The 16,322-nt window shown below is 44.2% G+C and overlaps 2 protein-coding genes across 8 annotated transcripts in view; one reads left to right on the plus strand and one right to left on the minus strand.

The window, feature by feature from the left end:
- srpk2 (SRSF protein kinase 2) overlaps positions 1-12,235 on the minus strand; it is a 41,595-nt gene extending 29,360 nt beyond the window's left edge. The window contains exons 1-2 of one of the 4 annotated variants that reach the window (XM_076141864.1): positions 12,086-12,235; positions 11,766-11,832 (exon numbers count right to left, since the gene is read on the minus strand). In XM_076141864.1, coding sequence (XP_075997979.1) covers positions 11,766-11,832; positions 12,086-12,101 — 83 coding nt within the window. In that variant the 5' untranslated portion in view covers positions 12,102-12,235. Of the gene's footprint in view, positions 1-11,765; positions 11,931-12,085 lie in introns of those variants that run through there. The other 3 variants (XR_012960989.1, XM_076141863.1, XM_076141866.1) reach the window with 3 other exon arrangements.
- Positions 12,236-13,100: 865 nt separating this feature from the next.
- On the plus strand, positions 13,101-15,477 carry LOC142991759 (Golgi apparatus membrane protein TVP23 homolog A-like). 4 transcript variants are annotated; one of them, XM_076141871.1, is made up of 6 exons: positions 13,101-13,884; positions 14,193-14,337; positions 14,457-14,546; positions 14,630-14,758; positions 14,832-14,960; positions 15,041-15,477. In XM_076141871.1, exons 1-6 carry the CDS (start codon positions 13,805-13,807, stop codon positions 15,065-15,067), a joined length of 600 nt encoding a protein of 199 aa, XP_075997986.1. In that variant the 5' UTR covers positions 13,101-13,804; the 3' UTR covers positions 15,068-15,477. The 4 variants fall into 4 exon arrangements, with proteins under 4 accessions (XP_075997986.1, XP_075997984.1, XP_075997985.1 ...); XM_076141869.1 differs by having other exon boundaries at positions 14,630-14,960; XM_076141870.1 differs by having other exon boundaries at positions 14,832-15,477.
- The last annotated feature ends 845 nt before the right edge of the window (positions 15,478-16,322 follow it).

The following is a 16,322-nucleotide window of genomic DNA, read 5'->3' on the forward strand; positions in this document are numbered from 1 at the left end:
GTGTGTGTGTGTCTGTGAAATTGCATATCATGGGTTCCAGGGGCATCTCGTGGGTTAATGTTTTAACCTCACTGGGTGCATTAAGAGAAGAAATACAAATGGCAGATATTCACAGCTAAAAACACAATATTCTTGAATATAGTTGTCTTTATATTTCTTAAGCGCTCAGCCAGTCTGGCCTTAGCTGAGGCGTTACTTCGCAAGCTAACCAGGCTGTGATTTTGGCACCCTTGGTTCTGACAAATAATCGGGAATAAAGATTGTGAGGCGACTCAGGAAGCTTCACATACAGCAGGTCAGAAAGGAGGAGAAGGTCATTTTCTGAGGACTTTTTGTCATGACGTTTTGAGCAAAATCTCCACGACGGGGCAACACAGGAGACGATAGTTCCTTTACAAACAGGTGAGACAGATGGAATGGGGCCCTCGCTTCATTCACAGATTGTTGTATTCGTCACAGCGCACTGTGGCGCTGCCTGATTGGTATTCAGAAAGATTACAGTGTGGGGTAAATCATGGACGTGGGCGTAGAGGGACATAATAGTTACTGATTTCACACCGGCTATGATGCATCCTACCCCCATGCTAATAATATGTATGATAATGAAACTTTCACAGCATTACAAACATCTTAGTCATATCTGAGAGCTGTCAGATACTGCAAAGGCAAAAAAAAACAGAAGCAGAAAATGATCTGCTTCCTGTTTTACCTCCATACAGTTGCACTATCCCACATAAAAGGACTACATTAGGCTCACATGACTCTGAGCCAAACTATTGTCCTCATTCTAAGTGGATGTGGGCCAGCGGGGGGTAAGGAACATAGTGGGTCTTATATAAATATTGAGCTTTAGCAGAAGCATACAGCATTCATTCATTCCTTTGTAAAATCCCCTTTTTCATATTCAGGGTGACAGATGACCGCTCACAACTCAAAAACCAACACATTGCATTCACACCCACGGATACTGAAGTGGTTTAAAGACTCGAGATCACACGAGTGTGTGGCAGACTGTGCGAATAAACACGTGCAAACACAGAAAGAACAAAAAGACCTTCTAGCGATGAATCAATAAATCAATAGAGTTAACCACTGAACCCTGCTGCAACACAGGAGAATTTTAAGGATTTTCTCCAAGTATGTTTAGTATATCAAAGCATCAATCAATTCCTTCAGTGGGGTCAGAATACAGCGACCCTGAGCCAGTGGCTGTAGGTTTAATGAACCACAGTATTCCAATGGGAACACCGCTGCAATTTAGATGCCACTTTCCCAGAATAGAATTTACAAATAAACCTTCAGACTCCCTGATGAAGACGCGCGTAAACTTATTACGGCACAACCTCAGGTGAGTCAGACTCACTCAGACTGACAATAGGCAAATTCAAAGGCGGATTCTTGTTCTATTTTCAAAAGGAAATGAGAAAAAGAAGAATGAGAATAAGAGACAGGGGGGTGAGGAGGGGGGGTGATGATTACTCTCACGAGCAGATATATTTTAGGCGTCAGTATTGAGGCTGCTGGGAGCTATCTTTAAGTGGCCTACTTCTGTTCACTGCCTGGTGGATGCTGGAGCGAAAAGAAAGGGTTCATACACCAGCACACACACACACACACAGACACACGTGCACATACACACAGACACACGCACAGGTCCCATTTAAAATTTGTCCTCAACATTGAAAGCTCAAGTCTATCGAGTGTCCAGTGCGTGTGTGTGTGTGTGTGTGTGTAGCATTTGTATGTGCCGAGAGATGAGGATGATGCTGCTGCGTTCACACTGACAGCATCCTTTGTGTTAGCAGCCTTGTTGTCAGGATCTGCAGAGAAAACACCTCCCCCAAGTGGAAACGTGCGTACACACACTCTCTGTCCTCTCTGTGTGTGTGTGTGTGTGTGTGTGTGTGTGTGTGTGTGTGTGTGTGTGTGTGTGTGTGTGTGTGTGTGACAGCAGTCAGAGTCCAGATTGATTGACATACTGCTCGCCTCAGGTCTGGCTTAGAGCGGCTCATTTACTATGCTACAGTCTTCCATGTGGTTCAATCTTGCCTATAGGAGCTCTGGGCCTCAAACTGCATGACAGAGCCTTTGGATACTGGATGTACAGTATGGTATAAGTGGTGTAAATCTGTACACACACACAAACTGAATAAAGAAGCCTAATACAAACAATTCAACAGACCACTTAAAAGTATGAATCATGAGCTTTCAGCAATCAATTCATCTAAACATCCCTTTCACTCATGAGCAATCTGCTAAAATAGCAAGAACATAAGCTTTGGGAGTAATCATTATCACACACACAGACACACCCACACCCACACAAAGTTCCTGGTCAGTGTTGAGTGCTCTTAATTCACATAGACAGACAGGTAAGCAGCTTGCTCCTGCATACTGTGCCTCATTAACCCAGGGAAAGTGCTCTGCAGCAGTATGTGTGAATGTTAGTGCTTTGCAAGGCAAAGCAAGTAAGCAAAAGTGTGGTTGTGTGTATGTATATGTGTGTGGGGGGGGGAGGGGGGATGGGAAGGAAGGTTGGTGTGCCACAAGAAAAAAAACTACCAAAAATCAGCAAGATCATGACCTAGCAGTGACTTAATCACGTTTTCTTTGTGTGCATGTGACAAGAGAGAGAGCGATAGAGAGAGAACGATAAAGAGAGAGTGAGAGAGAGTGAGAGGGAGAGAGAGCTCATTAGCTAAGTGGTGTGTGTTTAATTGATGGATGAGTGACCTCTGCCCTCTAATCCCACACTCTGATCTGGTGCGAGCAAGCTTCTTCACAATGCTGACATGTTTACATTTTATCACGCATGGGATTGGGTAACAGTTCACACCAAGCTCACCGACCAAATGACCAACTAAACGTTTTAATGCCCTGTAGTAATCACCTCACTAATGGCGGACACGACAGGCTCAGCAGCTAGAACTAATTGATATGAGGCACCGGTCCTATAAATACACCTTATATGTACTTACAATTATCCCCCTCACCAATCATCTTTTATATTCATTACATATTCGTCACTTTTTATGGCACGACGTGCAATCGCCAATATAAACAAAAGGACCAACCCCAGAAGCAAAAAACCTTCAAAACCTGAAAACAGTCAGAGTATTCCTGTTTTCTGATCATGTTGGCCAATTATTAACATCAGTTATCTTTACATATAATATATTATATTATATCTATAAAAAAATGGTTGACGATGACTTATTTACATGCCTGGTGGTGTTTGATTGTTTTCACCAATGAGGCATGAAACAACACATTAATCAGATATAAACTTGGTTATCTGTTTAAAAAGACATCTCAGAATTTCTTATTTATATAATATTGGCACATTTTTATTTGTATTTCAGGGGGTCGATTTCAAATCGATAACATTTCTCCCTGATATTTAAAATTCAATTTAATACATTCAAGAGAAGAAGGTAGGTTATCATTTGTCTGTGTTTGCTCAGGCAGTTTGTTGTCTTGTAGTCTTTGTATTGCTGACTAAACTCTCGATTTCAGCAGGTAAACATCGAGTCAGGGCCAAAGTATTCAGTCATTTCAGGCCTGACGGAAAAACAACCCGGGGGGGTGGAGGAGCAAAGCTTACAAAGAATCCTTTCACAAGATTAAAAAGAAGCACATGACTCCTCTCTGTTGGCCAGTATGAGAATTACACTCCAGACAAACAGACCTGCACACAGTGAACATTTTTTTCCAACTTGATAAAGGCATTCCTAATGTGACACAGGGGAGAAGTAAAAAAGCAGAGCTGAGGCAGGACAAACAAGACGAAACTGGGAAATAACAAGGTGGGTTTTTCCTTCTGTCAGAAAATATGAAGGGGGGCACGGTCCTGAGGGTGAACCACAACAACAACAACCCTGTGTTTCCAGCTCCACGGTCAGCAGTGAGGTCAGCAGTGAGCACTGTATCAACACAGCAAATCAGTCACTTAGCACGACCGGTGCTGTAATCTGAATGGTATTTCAATTTCCCATTAAGAATACACATGAGATGTGCTCACTTCAGCTTCGTCGTCAAAATAGACACATTATGCCTTATAATGTATTGTGTATCACTTATGTTTGTTCAGTTTGTTTAGTTGATAAGAAGGGATCCAGGATGTTTTTATTTGGTTAATTTGCAGGGATTCATCAAAGGCAATACAGCAATCTCAGTGGGAAAAACAGGCATATTTAGACTATTTATGGCTGCAGTCTGGTTAGGATTTGGATACGGACCCAATATTGTGCCCTTTCTAGTTTACGTAGCACAGCACACACACACAGATGCACACTCCACACTACTGAGTTAGTGAGTTGCAGAGATAATGAGATAAAAAAGTCTACTGCCACATTTTGAGGCTAGATTACCAACATGAGTCACACTGATTATAGCAGACAGAAAGTGGGATCATATTATTTGTGCTTCTTAGTGAGTGAGAGGGATGAACTACTGAAGATGTTAATAGCATCTTGGTGTCTGACTTTGATAAACAGAGGTGAGGACGAAAAAAGAGGAAGAAACTTAACACTCAAGATGTGTGAAGAATTCGGTTTTATCATCATATTTGTTCAGTCAAGTTTAAAATTGAGGCCCAAGTGACAGGGTTGATCCAGTTACAGTCACACCCCATCTCATTAGACACGGAAATAAGTGTGTCAACACAGCCCTGATCGTCTCGTCCCTTTAATCTACACTTCTAAGGGGATGCTGTTTGCTAAAAATGAACACCAAGAGAACGGTTTCTTGTTCTCTTGCACACCAAAGGTCTGTGGCCCGTTCCATTTCCATCGCTGCTCAGCAACTCACAATAACAACCCGGAAAGATCAGTCAGCATATTTATACTTGAAATTAATAATGATGTAATGCAAAATTGAAGCGAGTCATAGATTTTTCAAAAAGGAGACAATCTATAACCAGATGATGTATAAACTTAAGCTGATTGTAAATGAGAAACACGTGCATCCATATAACAGAATCATGGCAAATTGGTTACACAAGTATTACTTCGGTACAGAACACAGTAATACATCAACACTCAGTATTATATGTTGCCTATATGTTGCCTGTGCAGCTGTATGGCACGTATTTGGCCAGAAGGTGGCAGTGGAGAGTGATTCTGTGCGGTCAGCAGCTTCCCTGACTGCTATAAGCTCCCGCACTAGTAGAATTTCATGCCCTATTAATGTCATCCCAGCCTCCCTCCACGCTGACCCACTGGCCTGTAACATGGAAACTGAACCACATTTCACAATCATTACATATCAACGACAAATCCACATTTCTTCTTGAACAAATTCATGCTGATTCACTCTGTAGATTTAATTAGATCTTGCGCTTTCCTGGTTAGTATTCTGGGAGACCGGGAGGGAAATCTTTAGCCAGCCTAAATTCCAGCAGTCAGACAAACATCAACTTTACAAGGGGGTAAAATCCAACGGAAAATCCACTCTGTGAGCCGCCACAACAGCTAAACACCACCATACATGTCGACGTGAGGGGGGGTTCACATAATGATGAGGGAGTATATTCCTGGCAGGCTTGATAAGTTTTGCCCTGGTGTCTGTATTCAAAACGTACAACGGCTTCATTTTAACCTCGTTGACTGCAAAGCCCAGGGGCAACAGGGAGGCTCATGATATCTGCATACCTGAATTAAAACCTATGGCTGCAGAAAGAGCAAGACAGCAAGCTCCTCATCAGGAGTACCTACTTAAACACATTCTGGAGTGGCCTACTTCTACATTCAATTAGTTCTTACCCACTCAGCCTGCAATAATACTGGTACTGTGGCCACCTGGGGGAAATCATTCCCACTCTGACACCACCACAGTGGAGGCAGCGTGGAGGCATCATATTGCAATACAGCAATTATCTGTAAGTAAGGGTACGGTCTATCTCTCTGACAGTATGGGCACATGTCCATAAATCCCCATTATAAATATTAATGGTGCTTAAAAAACAAAAATGCAGGAATACAGACAAGGAACTAACTAGACACTCAGGGGGCTCATACCTCTGCCAGGGCAGAGTAGTCCTCCAGTTATTACAAAAGGTCAGAGTGGAACCTCAACATCCAATGAGAAACGGTCTTTCAATCACATCATACAAACAACTTGACGTGGAGGCTAAGCTTCACTGCAAAGTTTCATCAAGGACGTTTGTTTGATGTGACGAAGAAAGAGGAGTGTGTGGAATGCCCAATGCATTGCCTGAATATATTAACAGTGTAATGTGCTGGCGTGATTATTGTATTGATTATTTTAACCATCCAATACTTCACAGACGTAAGGTCACTTACACAGCAACACACCGAAAAAGTGTTGAAGATGAGCGTTTGTTAAAATACTAAAATATAATAAGGAAGCCTGATTTGGACCCAGTGGGAACAATTTTAAGGCATTTGTCTGATAAATTACAAATTCTATGTAACACAAATTACCTGCTTCAAATGGCTTTACATCTGAAAAAACAGTATGTGATGTAAACACATACAGCATTCATGTAGAATTTACAGTGATCAACAGCAGATCCCAACAGTTTAATTAAATTTGTCATCCTTCCAAATTACAGACACCATCATTCAACAAAGTGAAGCTCGGGTTGATCTTTACCAACTCCCATACTGTTTATTATCACAACACCCCTCACAGGGCAGATGCTGGGTGTGGTATTCAGCTGGAGCTCCTCTACGGTCCTGACAACGAGATATAAAGCACTAACATTATTCTTTCTCCGGTCCCTTTCCCTGCAACACTGCGGCTTAAGAGACACCGGATCGATTGTTGTCCTTCAGGTCTAAACTGTAATGACACATTTCAATTTTTGCAAGCCGAGTCCAAATAAATGACATAGACAACACAACACCAGGCCTACAGCTCTGTGCACAGGTCACGTTCACATGTTAATGGCTAGTTTCAGTTCATATGTCTGCTTTCGTGAGTCCGTATTAAGCTGTTGGCCACTAGAGACCCACAGCAGACGCTTTGCCACATCTGTCCGATGCAGCAGTTTTTGCAAAGCCTCATTTCCTGTCTCTGGCCGCCCTGTGGCATCCTCTAATTCCATCTCTCTGCCACTCTTACTCATTCTCTCCATCCCTGGCTTTCCTGCTGATTGCTCACACACATGTACACACTGCCATTCTCCCCCTCAGTCTCGCTCTCTCGTTCCCTCCCTCCCCCTTTATCTTTTTCTCCTCCTCTCTGACTCTCCGGCGCTAAGCGTGCCTCTCTCGCCCTCCGCCTCTCCCTCTCTCTACATGCCGCTCACACGCTCAGCTCTCTGCAAGCCATCATGTCCATCCATTCAGACTGCAGTATTGATGAAGCAAGCAGTATTGGGAAGCATTACAAATCTGCCTGCCAAACATCGAACCAGGGAGCCACACAGCCACACACACACACAAACACACACACAGGCAGGAGGGTGTACATATGTAAGCAAACATAATTACAGGCCACAAATCTATGTGCACATGCATGCACGCCCTCAAGTGTTCTTGCACCTCCAGTTCAAACACACCGATGTGCATTTGCCAACATGTATGGTGAAGCAGAGGTTGAGACATTACAGCATGCTGGTGTAGTGAGCAGGGAGACTGTCACCAAGCTCCCACTTTACCGAAGCATCCTCACATCCCTACCAGCTCCACGGGTGCTGTTCTGTAGCCGACCATGACTGTGACGTCTGTTACACACAGCACAGACGCCATGCCAGACAGAAATGTAGCAGCACACATGAGTCATCACACCACAATGGCTTTCTCTTCACACCAGCACTTATCCACGCAGGGTAACCTGAGCTGTAACCGACCAACAGAAGGAAACAAAAACATTGGGGTTCATTCATGCAACCTGCTGTCCGTCATGTTGCCCCATGAATCAATTCAATTCATTAGCAGAGCAGTTGGGTTCCTGCTCTAAGAGCTGGTCTAGACCTTTTTGCTCACCGCGTGCTTACCAAATCAATACACGATCATTCATCACAGCATCAGGCTGATCTTATACCCCAACAACAAAGGAAAACGCTCTAAATGCGAGGTCACAAAAGCCAGAGTCCTCCCCTCCTCTTGTATTTATAAACCCACAAGATAGTAATGTCATTTGATATCTAATTAGTATTGGCAGAGTGTACTCAGGCTTCATCATCACTGGAGATGAGTAAGAAGCATGTTTACTTTCAGGTCAATGGCACCATTAAGTGCACAGTTGTTTGATTTATGCTCACTATATATGTATGAGTGTGCATTTGTACATTTTTCATATGCAGTCGGCTGTTTACTTTGAGCAACGTGTAACCACTGTATGCTGACATACCAGAATATCAGAATGAAATCAAATAAATAGAAATCTAGACGTTGCTCTTTCCCCCGTTGCCTCAGTCTGCTGCTTGATATCAGTGAATGAGCCTTTTTTTGTCCTGCGCAGCGTTCCGGCTGACTGCCTGCTTGCATCTTCAGTCAAAGGCTGTGAGCCGGGCAACACCCCTGGCAAAATCAATGCAGTTTACTGTGCAATGTGTAGGAACATCAATCAGGTTGGAGTCGGCGCATTGCTCGCACAGAGGGTCTGCAGCACTACGATGGCTGAGACATGAAAAAGGACCAAAGACAATTGTTGGCGTTTGGACTCACGGTTAAGTTTCTCCTTCTGTGATACATTATGCGCAGTTATATGTGATTACAGGGTATTAACAGTACTAAGCTGTGGCACTGCTGTGTCTGCAATCATGGCGATGAGGGCCTGCTCGGTTATTATTGCTATATGGGCCTAGTAAAGTTAAGCAGGACATGTTTCTATGGTAACATACCACAACAAAGGCAGTCTGGTAGTCTGTTTATTTTAAGCAACGGGCATTTCACTCACTATAAAATACTCACAGACCTAAACTCAATTTGGAATCTTCCCCTAACGGCTACATAACGCATTAAAATAAAACTGTTTTATGTTCAATAACAATAGACAACACACAGGTCCCATACTGTGCTACATTTGTGTATAAAACCAATAAATAAAACATAAAAGCAAAGTCACAAATGGTGTCTTTTGAAAGTTACTGGCATTGCTCCTGAATAAAGTCTGGAAAAATGCTTTGAAGAGCAAAGTTACAGCTGCGAGGGAACTAGATAAACACGTGCCTGCTTCACAGCTAGAGCTACTGTGCAGAGCAACACCAACCAGCCCATCAATGTTTTGGTAATGATAAACCGGAGCAGTGAGATGCAGTATCAGCCTGAGTTCTGGCATCTGCAGCCTTTGTGATACGTCGAGTATAGAAATTAATGAATGACTGGATTTGTGTTGGCATCACAATATCTATAAAGAGGATTTCACTCGAATGCTCCTTAGGTTTAAATCATCATTTTGACATCTCCAATTAAACTTACTGCAGCCTTGGGGGGGATGTTTGTGGGTTCTTTATAATCCACAAAATTTTAATGACAACCTGCAAAACGTTCATGCGAATTTTCCAACTCCTCATCAACCCTTCACATAAAAACACAACACTAATTCTGCATAAATCCTCTGGCGCAAAGTAATTGATGAATTTTATGTGCCGGCGATGATAACCGAACAATTAACGGGACCGTACCTGCAGAAAAACAAACTTCCATCAACATGAATCCCACATTTGTCACTGGAGCACTCTGGGAAATAGACTGCTTGTAATTACAACTTTCATTTGCTCTGCCTCGCTCACCGGGTAAACAATTAGTGGTGCAACAACACTCACTCCATATCTGCTAAATACATTTGTGCAGGCAGCGGCAGAGCAACCACAACCCAGAAGACAAAGAGAAGACTTCTACCTACAGAAATCTAGATTATATCAACAGACACTTCAAAGAAAAGAAATATTGCATTACAGTCATGCTGTTTAATTAATCAAACGCTCTCTCAGGGAATTGCTGAACAGATGGAGACAGAATCCAAACAGGGAAAGTGAGAATCATCACGTCGGATTTCTGTGAAAGGTCAAATAGATTGTGCACGTCTGTGTGTGTGTGTGTGTAGATGGGTCAGACATCACACTTTTGAGTGGTGGGGGTCGCCAGGCAATATTGAGGCAGGAAAGTTCTGTGTGTTGCATGTGTGAGCGAGTGTGTCTGACTGAATGAGGTCAAGCAGTTGTATCAATTTATACCAGAAGATGCTAAAGGTGAAGAGACAATCAATTGACTGAACTACAGTCCAATATCAGCGGCTCGACAAAGAACACACTACCCTGAACAAGTACACTTATCCGTCGTGTCTGATGCATGTGTGTGTACATGTGTGTTTGTTGGGGAAAAACACCACCGTTCCTGCAGATCAAGGCAGTAAATCGTATCACACCATATTCACATACAGCAAGTGAGAGTGGGTGAAAGAGACAGCAGCAGGTGAGAGTGTGTGAACGTGTGTGATACAGAGAGTGTGTGATGCCACCGCAAACCTGACCTGAATAGAGCGAGTGACTGAAAAAAGAATGGATGGAATTATGTTCGTCACAGTGTGTGCGTGTGCGTGTGTGTGCGTGTGCGTGTGCGTGTGCGTGTGCGTGTGCGTGTGCGTGTGCGTGTGAGTGTGTGAGTGTGTGTATGTGAAGGGGAGGGGTACTGCTGCAATGTTGTGAGTCATCTGGCATAGAAATGGATAATAAATACAAAACTTTAATCATGATACCAGACACCAGAAATGCCATAATGCTCTTAATATCACACTGTTATCTAGGATTTCTAGCTGCTTGCATACACTTCACAGAATTAGAGATTATCATGGTTCAATAACGTGTTTAATATTCAGAAGAAACTGTTTGCAGTTGGAATAAATAGACGTGCACACTGTATATGGCGTGGAGTATTTGTTACTGGGTAGATTAGACTGTACATCATTTTGTCACATATGAAGGAAAGGCCACCTCAGACATCTCACCAGTCAAGAAGCTACCGATGAGTGATTTATGTTGAAGTGCCAAATGATACTGATACCGTACAAGTGCTCAAATCTATTGATTAATTCACCCCTGACGTGTCTTCATGCTAGATTACAGACAGACACATAAAGCTGAATTACACACAGCTGTGCCTCAGTCTTCCACGGGACTTCCAGCACCTCCCAGCCCTGTGCAGCCCCCCTATGGCGTCTGCGCGGTTGGTATCACCTAATTGATGCCTCCGCTGGCTGCCAGTGACGTCGCTCCAATCGCATCATGCCATGAAGTAAGCCCCCACTCTCTGCACTCCTATTCGCATGCACTTTACACAGCTACGCGCGCGCACATACATGCACACTCACACACTTAGGCTTGGAACACACAGGTGCGTCTTTCTTGCGTCTGTTTCCACCACAAAATCGCGCTGTTACAAGTTCGAGAAAAGTTACAGGCGTGATGCTCCTCGCCAGTCTTTGTTACTGACATCACTACTACTAATGAGCTGACACCGTCTGTACCCATCTCCTATTGCAAACCCCACCCGTGGCACCTCAGGGTGAAGCCATATGCCAGCATCACATGTTTGGGAAGATGCTCTATAGAGGCTGTAGATGTCCGGTGGAGACCATCGAGACACCTACTCCGGTTCCTCCAATGGAATGGCAACTTCCCACACTCTCCACCAGCAGCAGCACGTTGGTGGGAGGAACATACACGCCTCACCATATGTGTGCACAGCCCGGCGTCATACGGAGAGGGACCGCTGTCAACAAAACAAACGCCGCTCTCCCATTCACCAAGACGCACAGCCTTTTTTCCCCCAGACTACCGTCGCCGCCCCACGTACCTCTTATTGTGAGCCGTCTTGTCTTTCTTCCCCTTCGGCCTCCTCTTCCTGGCCTGGATGGCCATCACTGCCGGGGTGCGATCGCGTTTTAACACGGACATGAAAGACGTCCGAGTCCCGGGGAAGGATGAAGGAGGGGACCGGGAGAGACAGAGAGAGAGGGAACATACAACACACACACCGTCAGAGACTCTTAGACTGATCCCGGGATCATAGCATCGCTTCGCAGATCATACCGACAAGATTGTTTGCCGGTTCGAATGCCACATCTATAGCCAACACACGCACAGGGGAAGTCGGGGAGGCTGGGAGATACGCACCTTTCCTTGAGCTCATGTTTCCTCCTGTTCCCCTCAGCAGGAGCAAGCAGCTCGGCGGCGGTGGCAGTCTCTCTCTCCCTCTCTCACACACACGCACACACACTCACTCACTAGGTTCATGCAACCTGTCTTTGGGCAACACGGGCCCCCCCTGCCGGTAGAAAAAGGGAACCGCGCGCTGCCCGTGTTGCCCTGCGGAACTTTGCACACAGTTCACGTCTGCTACATGTCAAGTAACACACATACAATTTTCTAACTCGATATGTTCCCCTTTCACGTCAATTAAGGAAGTAGTAAATGATTCAGGTTAATTTTGATACAGTTTACTGGCAGTAGTGTACCATTTTATTCAGTTAGAGTTCAGTTTTAGTATAACACACACCTCAGCTATACTACAACTATAACGTATCAATAAACGTATTGGTTGCTGGCCCAGGATGCTGCTGGTCCTATTTATAATGTTGGCTCTATTCATTGTATATCTGTCTACAGGCCACTCACTGTATTTTACTATCTCATTGAGATCTGTTGAATTGTTGTATTTGAATCTGCAGTAGTTTGGTGTCAGCCCCTTCTTTCATCTTTTATGGTGCATGACAGCTTAGTTATCCTTGGTTGGTATGAGAAACTAGCACCACCTTCTATAAATCCCTTTATTATTATTAGTATTGGTCCTGTAGTGCTTTGGCTGGAAGCATTTCTACAAATCTTCAATAGACGGCCAAGCATTGGTCTCGAAAATGACAAATACTTCCATTAATATCCATGCAGCCGTATACTGTACAGTTCCCTCCCAAGAAGGAGCTTTTTCCAATTCTGTACCAGAAAATCTAGTTGGACCTTTTACTGTTTCATATTGTGGATTCCGTCAATGAAAGCCATCGATTTTCCTCTAGTATTTGTTTCAGTTTGTGGCAATAACACAAGTTGCAGTGAGGATTATTACCTCAGCAAAGGATGTTAGATTTTTGTCCGTGTAAGTTTGTTTCCCTGTCTGTCGTTTGTGCCATTGGACATGCCCCAAGGAAGAACCAATTTAGTTTTGGTACCGATTTGGCCTTAGGTTGGTGCACATTGCCCCAAAACAGCCAATGTTGGGCCCATAGAGGTAGAATTTGTCACAATCACAACAACCTATGTTTGGTCAATAACTTCAGAATCGTATGTGGTAGAATCTAAACTATTTTTTCCCTCTCTGTGGACCATTGCCATTCTCATGTTATAGTCTGAAATTGGGTGCCATTGGCTTCCAAATGTCACACACTACTAAGGCAGTGGGTTTGCGCTGTAACTGTTACATGTTGCTTAAACGTTTTGAAATAAAAATGTAGTTTTTGTATACCGTGTAAATAAATGATTTATGAAAACGGACGTTGTCTTTTGTGTCTCCTTGCGCTAACTTTGCATTTTATTTTGAAAAGCGGACGTAGTCACTCGTGCATCCTTGCGCTACCTTTGCTAAGTACCGTTTCCGATGCATTTACCGTAAAGGCGAATGTACGTGTGCAGTCCAAATGTAGGGGCGGCTGGTGTGACTACGGAGATCCTCGTGACGGCTGGATTTACGACAGTCGCTGACATAGCAACGGCGATTAGGAATTAAATCGGTGTGGGGTCGATTCGTGTACATCTTTGGCGCTTGCTGTGATCGGTTGTATGGTTCTACGGGGTTGGTTCAGTCGGCTGTTGTTGTATTCAGTCGTTGCGTGATTTCAGACGATGGCGGATGACACCGAGGATGTGGAGTTGGATTTTGCTGCTGATGAGGAGGGAAGGACGATGAGGAGCGCAGTGCTACGGTGTGATCAGCTGCATCAGTGATTTAAAAAAAAAGCGATTTATCCTGAATTCTTATGACCTATGAGTGATGGAATCAAATTTCACTAATCTCTGCAACTGCTTTGGAAACAAGTTTTCATATGAACACAGCAGAATTTTGCAGTTTTTGTACCATATATTAAGGAAAATAATGAAGCCGTACTGAAACTGACAATTTTGTATGACTGACAATCTTCTCTGACCATAAACTTCCTAACTGTATTGCACTGAAGTGTCATTCCTCAATATGCAACCAATCCTTCCTCCCCTCTGGTCTCTGTGACTCCAGGCACCCCCTGGCCTCCTTCTTCCACCTGTTCTTCAGGGTGTGCGCCATCATTGTGTATCTGCTCTGTGACTGGTTCAGCAAGAACTTTGCGCCCTGTTTCATCCTCATCATCACTCTGCTCTCCTTTGACTTCTGGTCTGTCAAGGTGAGAGGTCGGCGAAGGTCAAAAGTCCTTTTTCGCAATAGGTCCTCTATCCTTCTTCTTTCCTGCCTTTTATTTCTATTTCTGTTGCCCTGATCTGTCACATAATTGCCTTGTTTCAGAATGTGACTGGCAGGCTGTTGGTGGGGCTGCGATGGTGGAATCAGATTGATGAAGATGGAAAGAGCCTCTGGGTGTTTGAGGCCAAAAAAGTAGGACACTGCTTACTGTGAAAACATATTATGGAATGTTATTTCAGATACTAAAGTCTTTGTTTGTGTGTGTCTCCCTCCAGAACTCCCAAGGCCATAACATCGGGACAGTAGCAGAGGCCCGGATCTTTTGGCTGGGTCTGATCATCTGCCCTCTCATCTGGACCTTCTTGTTCTTCACCTCTCTCTTTGCGCTGAAGATCAAATGGCTGGTGAGCGAGCGGCTTTACACTGGTGCTCCCCTCTCTTCATCTGTATCCACCCGTCTGTGTGTGTGTTTTCCAGGTACTGGTGGTAGCGAGCCTTTCCCTTCAAGCTGCAAATCTCTACGGTTACCTACGCTGCAAGTCGGGCGGAGAGGAGGGCCTGCCTGCAGACGGCCCGTCTTTCATGGGACAGCACTTCCTGCAACGTGTGAGCTGTATTTTGCATTTAGATATTTCCCCATTAGTGTATGTGTGACTAGAACTCACTGATCGTCTCTCCTCTTTCAGCCTGACATTATCTTCGGAATATTGTGAAGACAATGTCCTCGTCTACCTCTACAGCCACTCTTCTCCAGTTTCCATTTGCTGCATCTACTTGAATGGCTTTGTGCCTCGTGCACGCCTTTGTTCAATGCTGCTGACAGTCTTCACACTTTCCCACGGATTATTCTGCCTATTTTGTCGCCTTTCTCTCTGAATGTCAATAAAAAATATCAGTGCACTTTATCACTTCCTACTGAGGGAATATGCTTGATGCTGCCTGAATGGCTTAATGAAAATGCAGTTATTTTGCAGTTGAATGTACCTTTCATGAAAAAGTACAGAAGATCTCACAGTACATAAGAGCTGCCGCCAATGAAAGCCGTAGTGAAACTTGAATGAGTGCCCAATTAAAGATCAGTAATCCCTATGCTATTTCCTTAAGGATTTCTTGGCTGCACATCAGGATGTCTCACCTAAACTGAAGACAGGCAAGAAAGAAAGGAGACTTGTCTGTGAGGAGCAAAAGGACCCACAGCAACATTAAAGGAGCTGCAAGAATTTCTATCAGGAAGTGGTTACTCATAAGACAAAGGCTGCTTCATTTGCACATGTCTGGCTCTGCAGAAAGCGCTAAGAAATATGTTTGGTTGTTTCAGCATCGAGCTTTGAGGCTTCAGATGCAGATGCAGATGTTCAGATGTAGGCATTTGTACTGGTATTGCTGCAATGTTAAGAAAGCTATTGGCACCATAAGAAAGAATGTGTGTGCTATGAATAACCTCCTTGCTTGCCCCAGTACAGTTGTCATGAGCACCCGCGGATGCACACCCCCTTCGCTACCAAGCAGAGGGGGAGGCAAAAAAAAAAAAAAAAGAGAAATAAAAAAAAAAAAAAAAGCAGCCCGGAAAAGGTCACTTCCGGACCTGCGCAGATGCGGATTAAGTTTTTCTGCGCAGGTCCGGAAGTGACGTATTTTCCCGAAAATACGTCACTTCCGGACCTGCGCAGAAAAACTTAGTCCGGGTCTGCGCAGGTCCGGAAGTGACGTCATTTCGGGAAAATACGTCACTTCCGGACCTGCGCAGAAAAACTTAATCCGCGTCTGCGCAGGTCCGGAAGTGACGTCATATCCGGAAATGACGTATTTTCCCGAAATGACGTCACTTCCGGACCTGCGCAGACCCGGACTAAGTTTTTCTGCGCAGGTCCGGAAGTGACGTATTTTCCCGAAATGACGTCACTTCCGGACCTGCGCAGACCCGGACTAAGTTTTTCTGCGCAGGTCCGGAAGTGACGTATTTTCCCG

Source organism: Genypterus blacodes, unplaced genomic scaffold (genome assembly GCF_046128005.1).
Source record: "Genypterus blacodes isolate CSIRO-AG114 ecotype Tasmania unplaced genomic scaffold, CSIRO-AGI_Gbla_v1 ptg000021l_1, whole genome shotgun sequence".
NCBI classification, from domain to species: domain Eukaryota; kingdom Metazoa; phylum Chordata; class Actinopteri; order Ophidiiformes; family Ophidiidae; genus Genypterus; species Genypterus blacodes.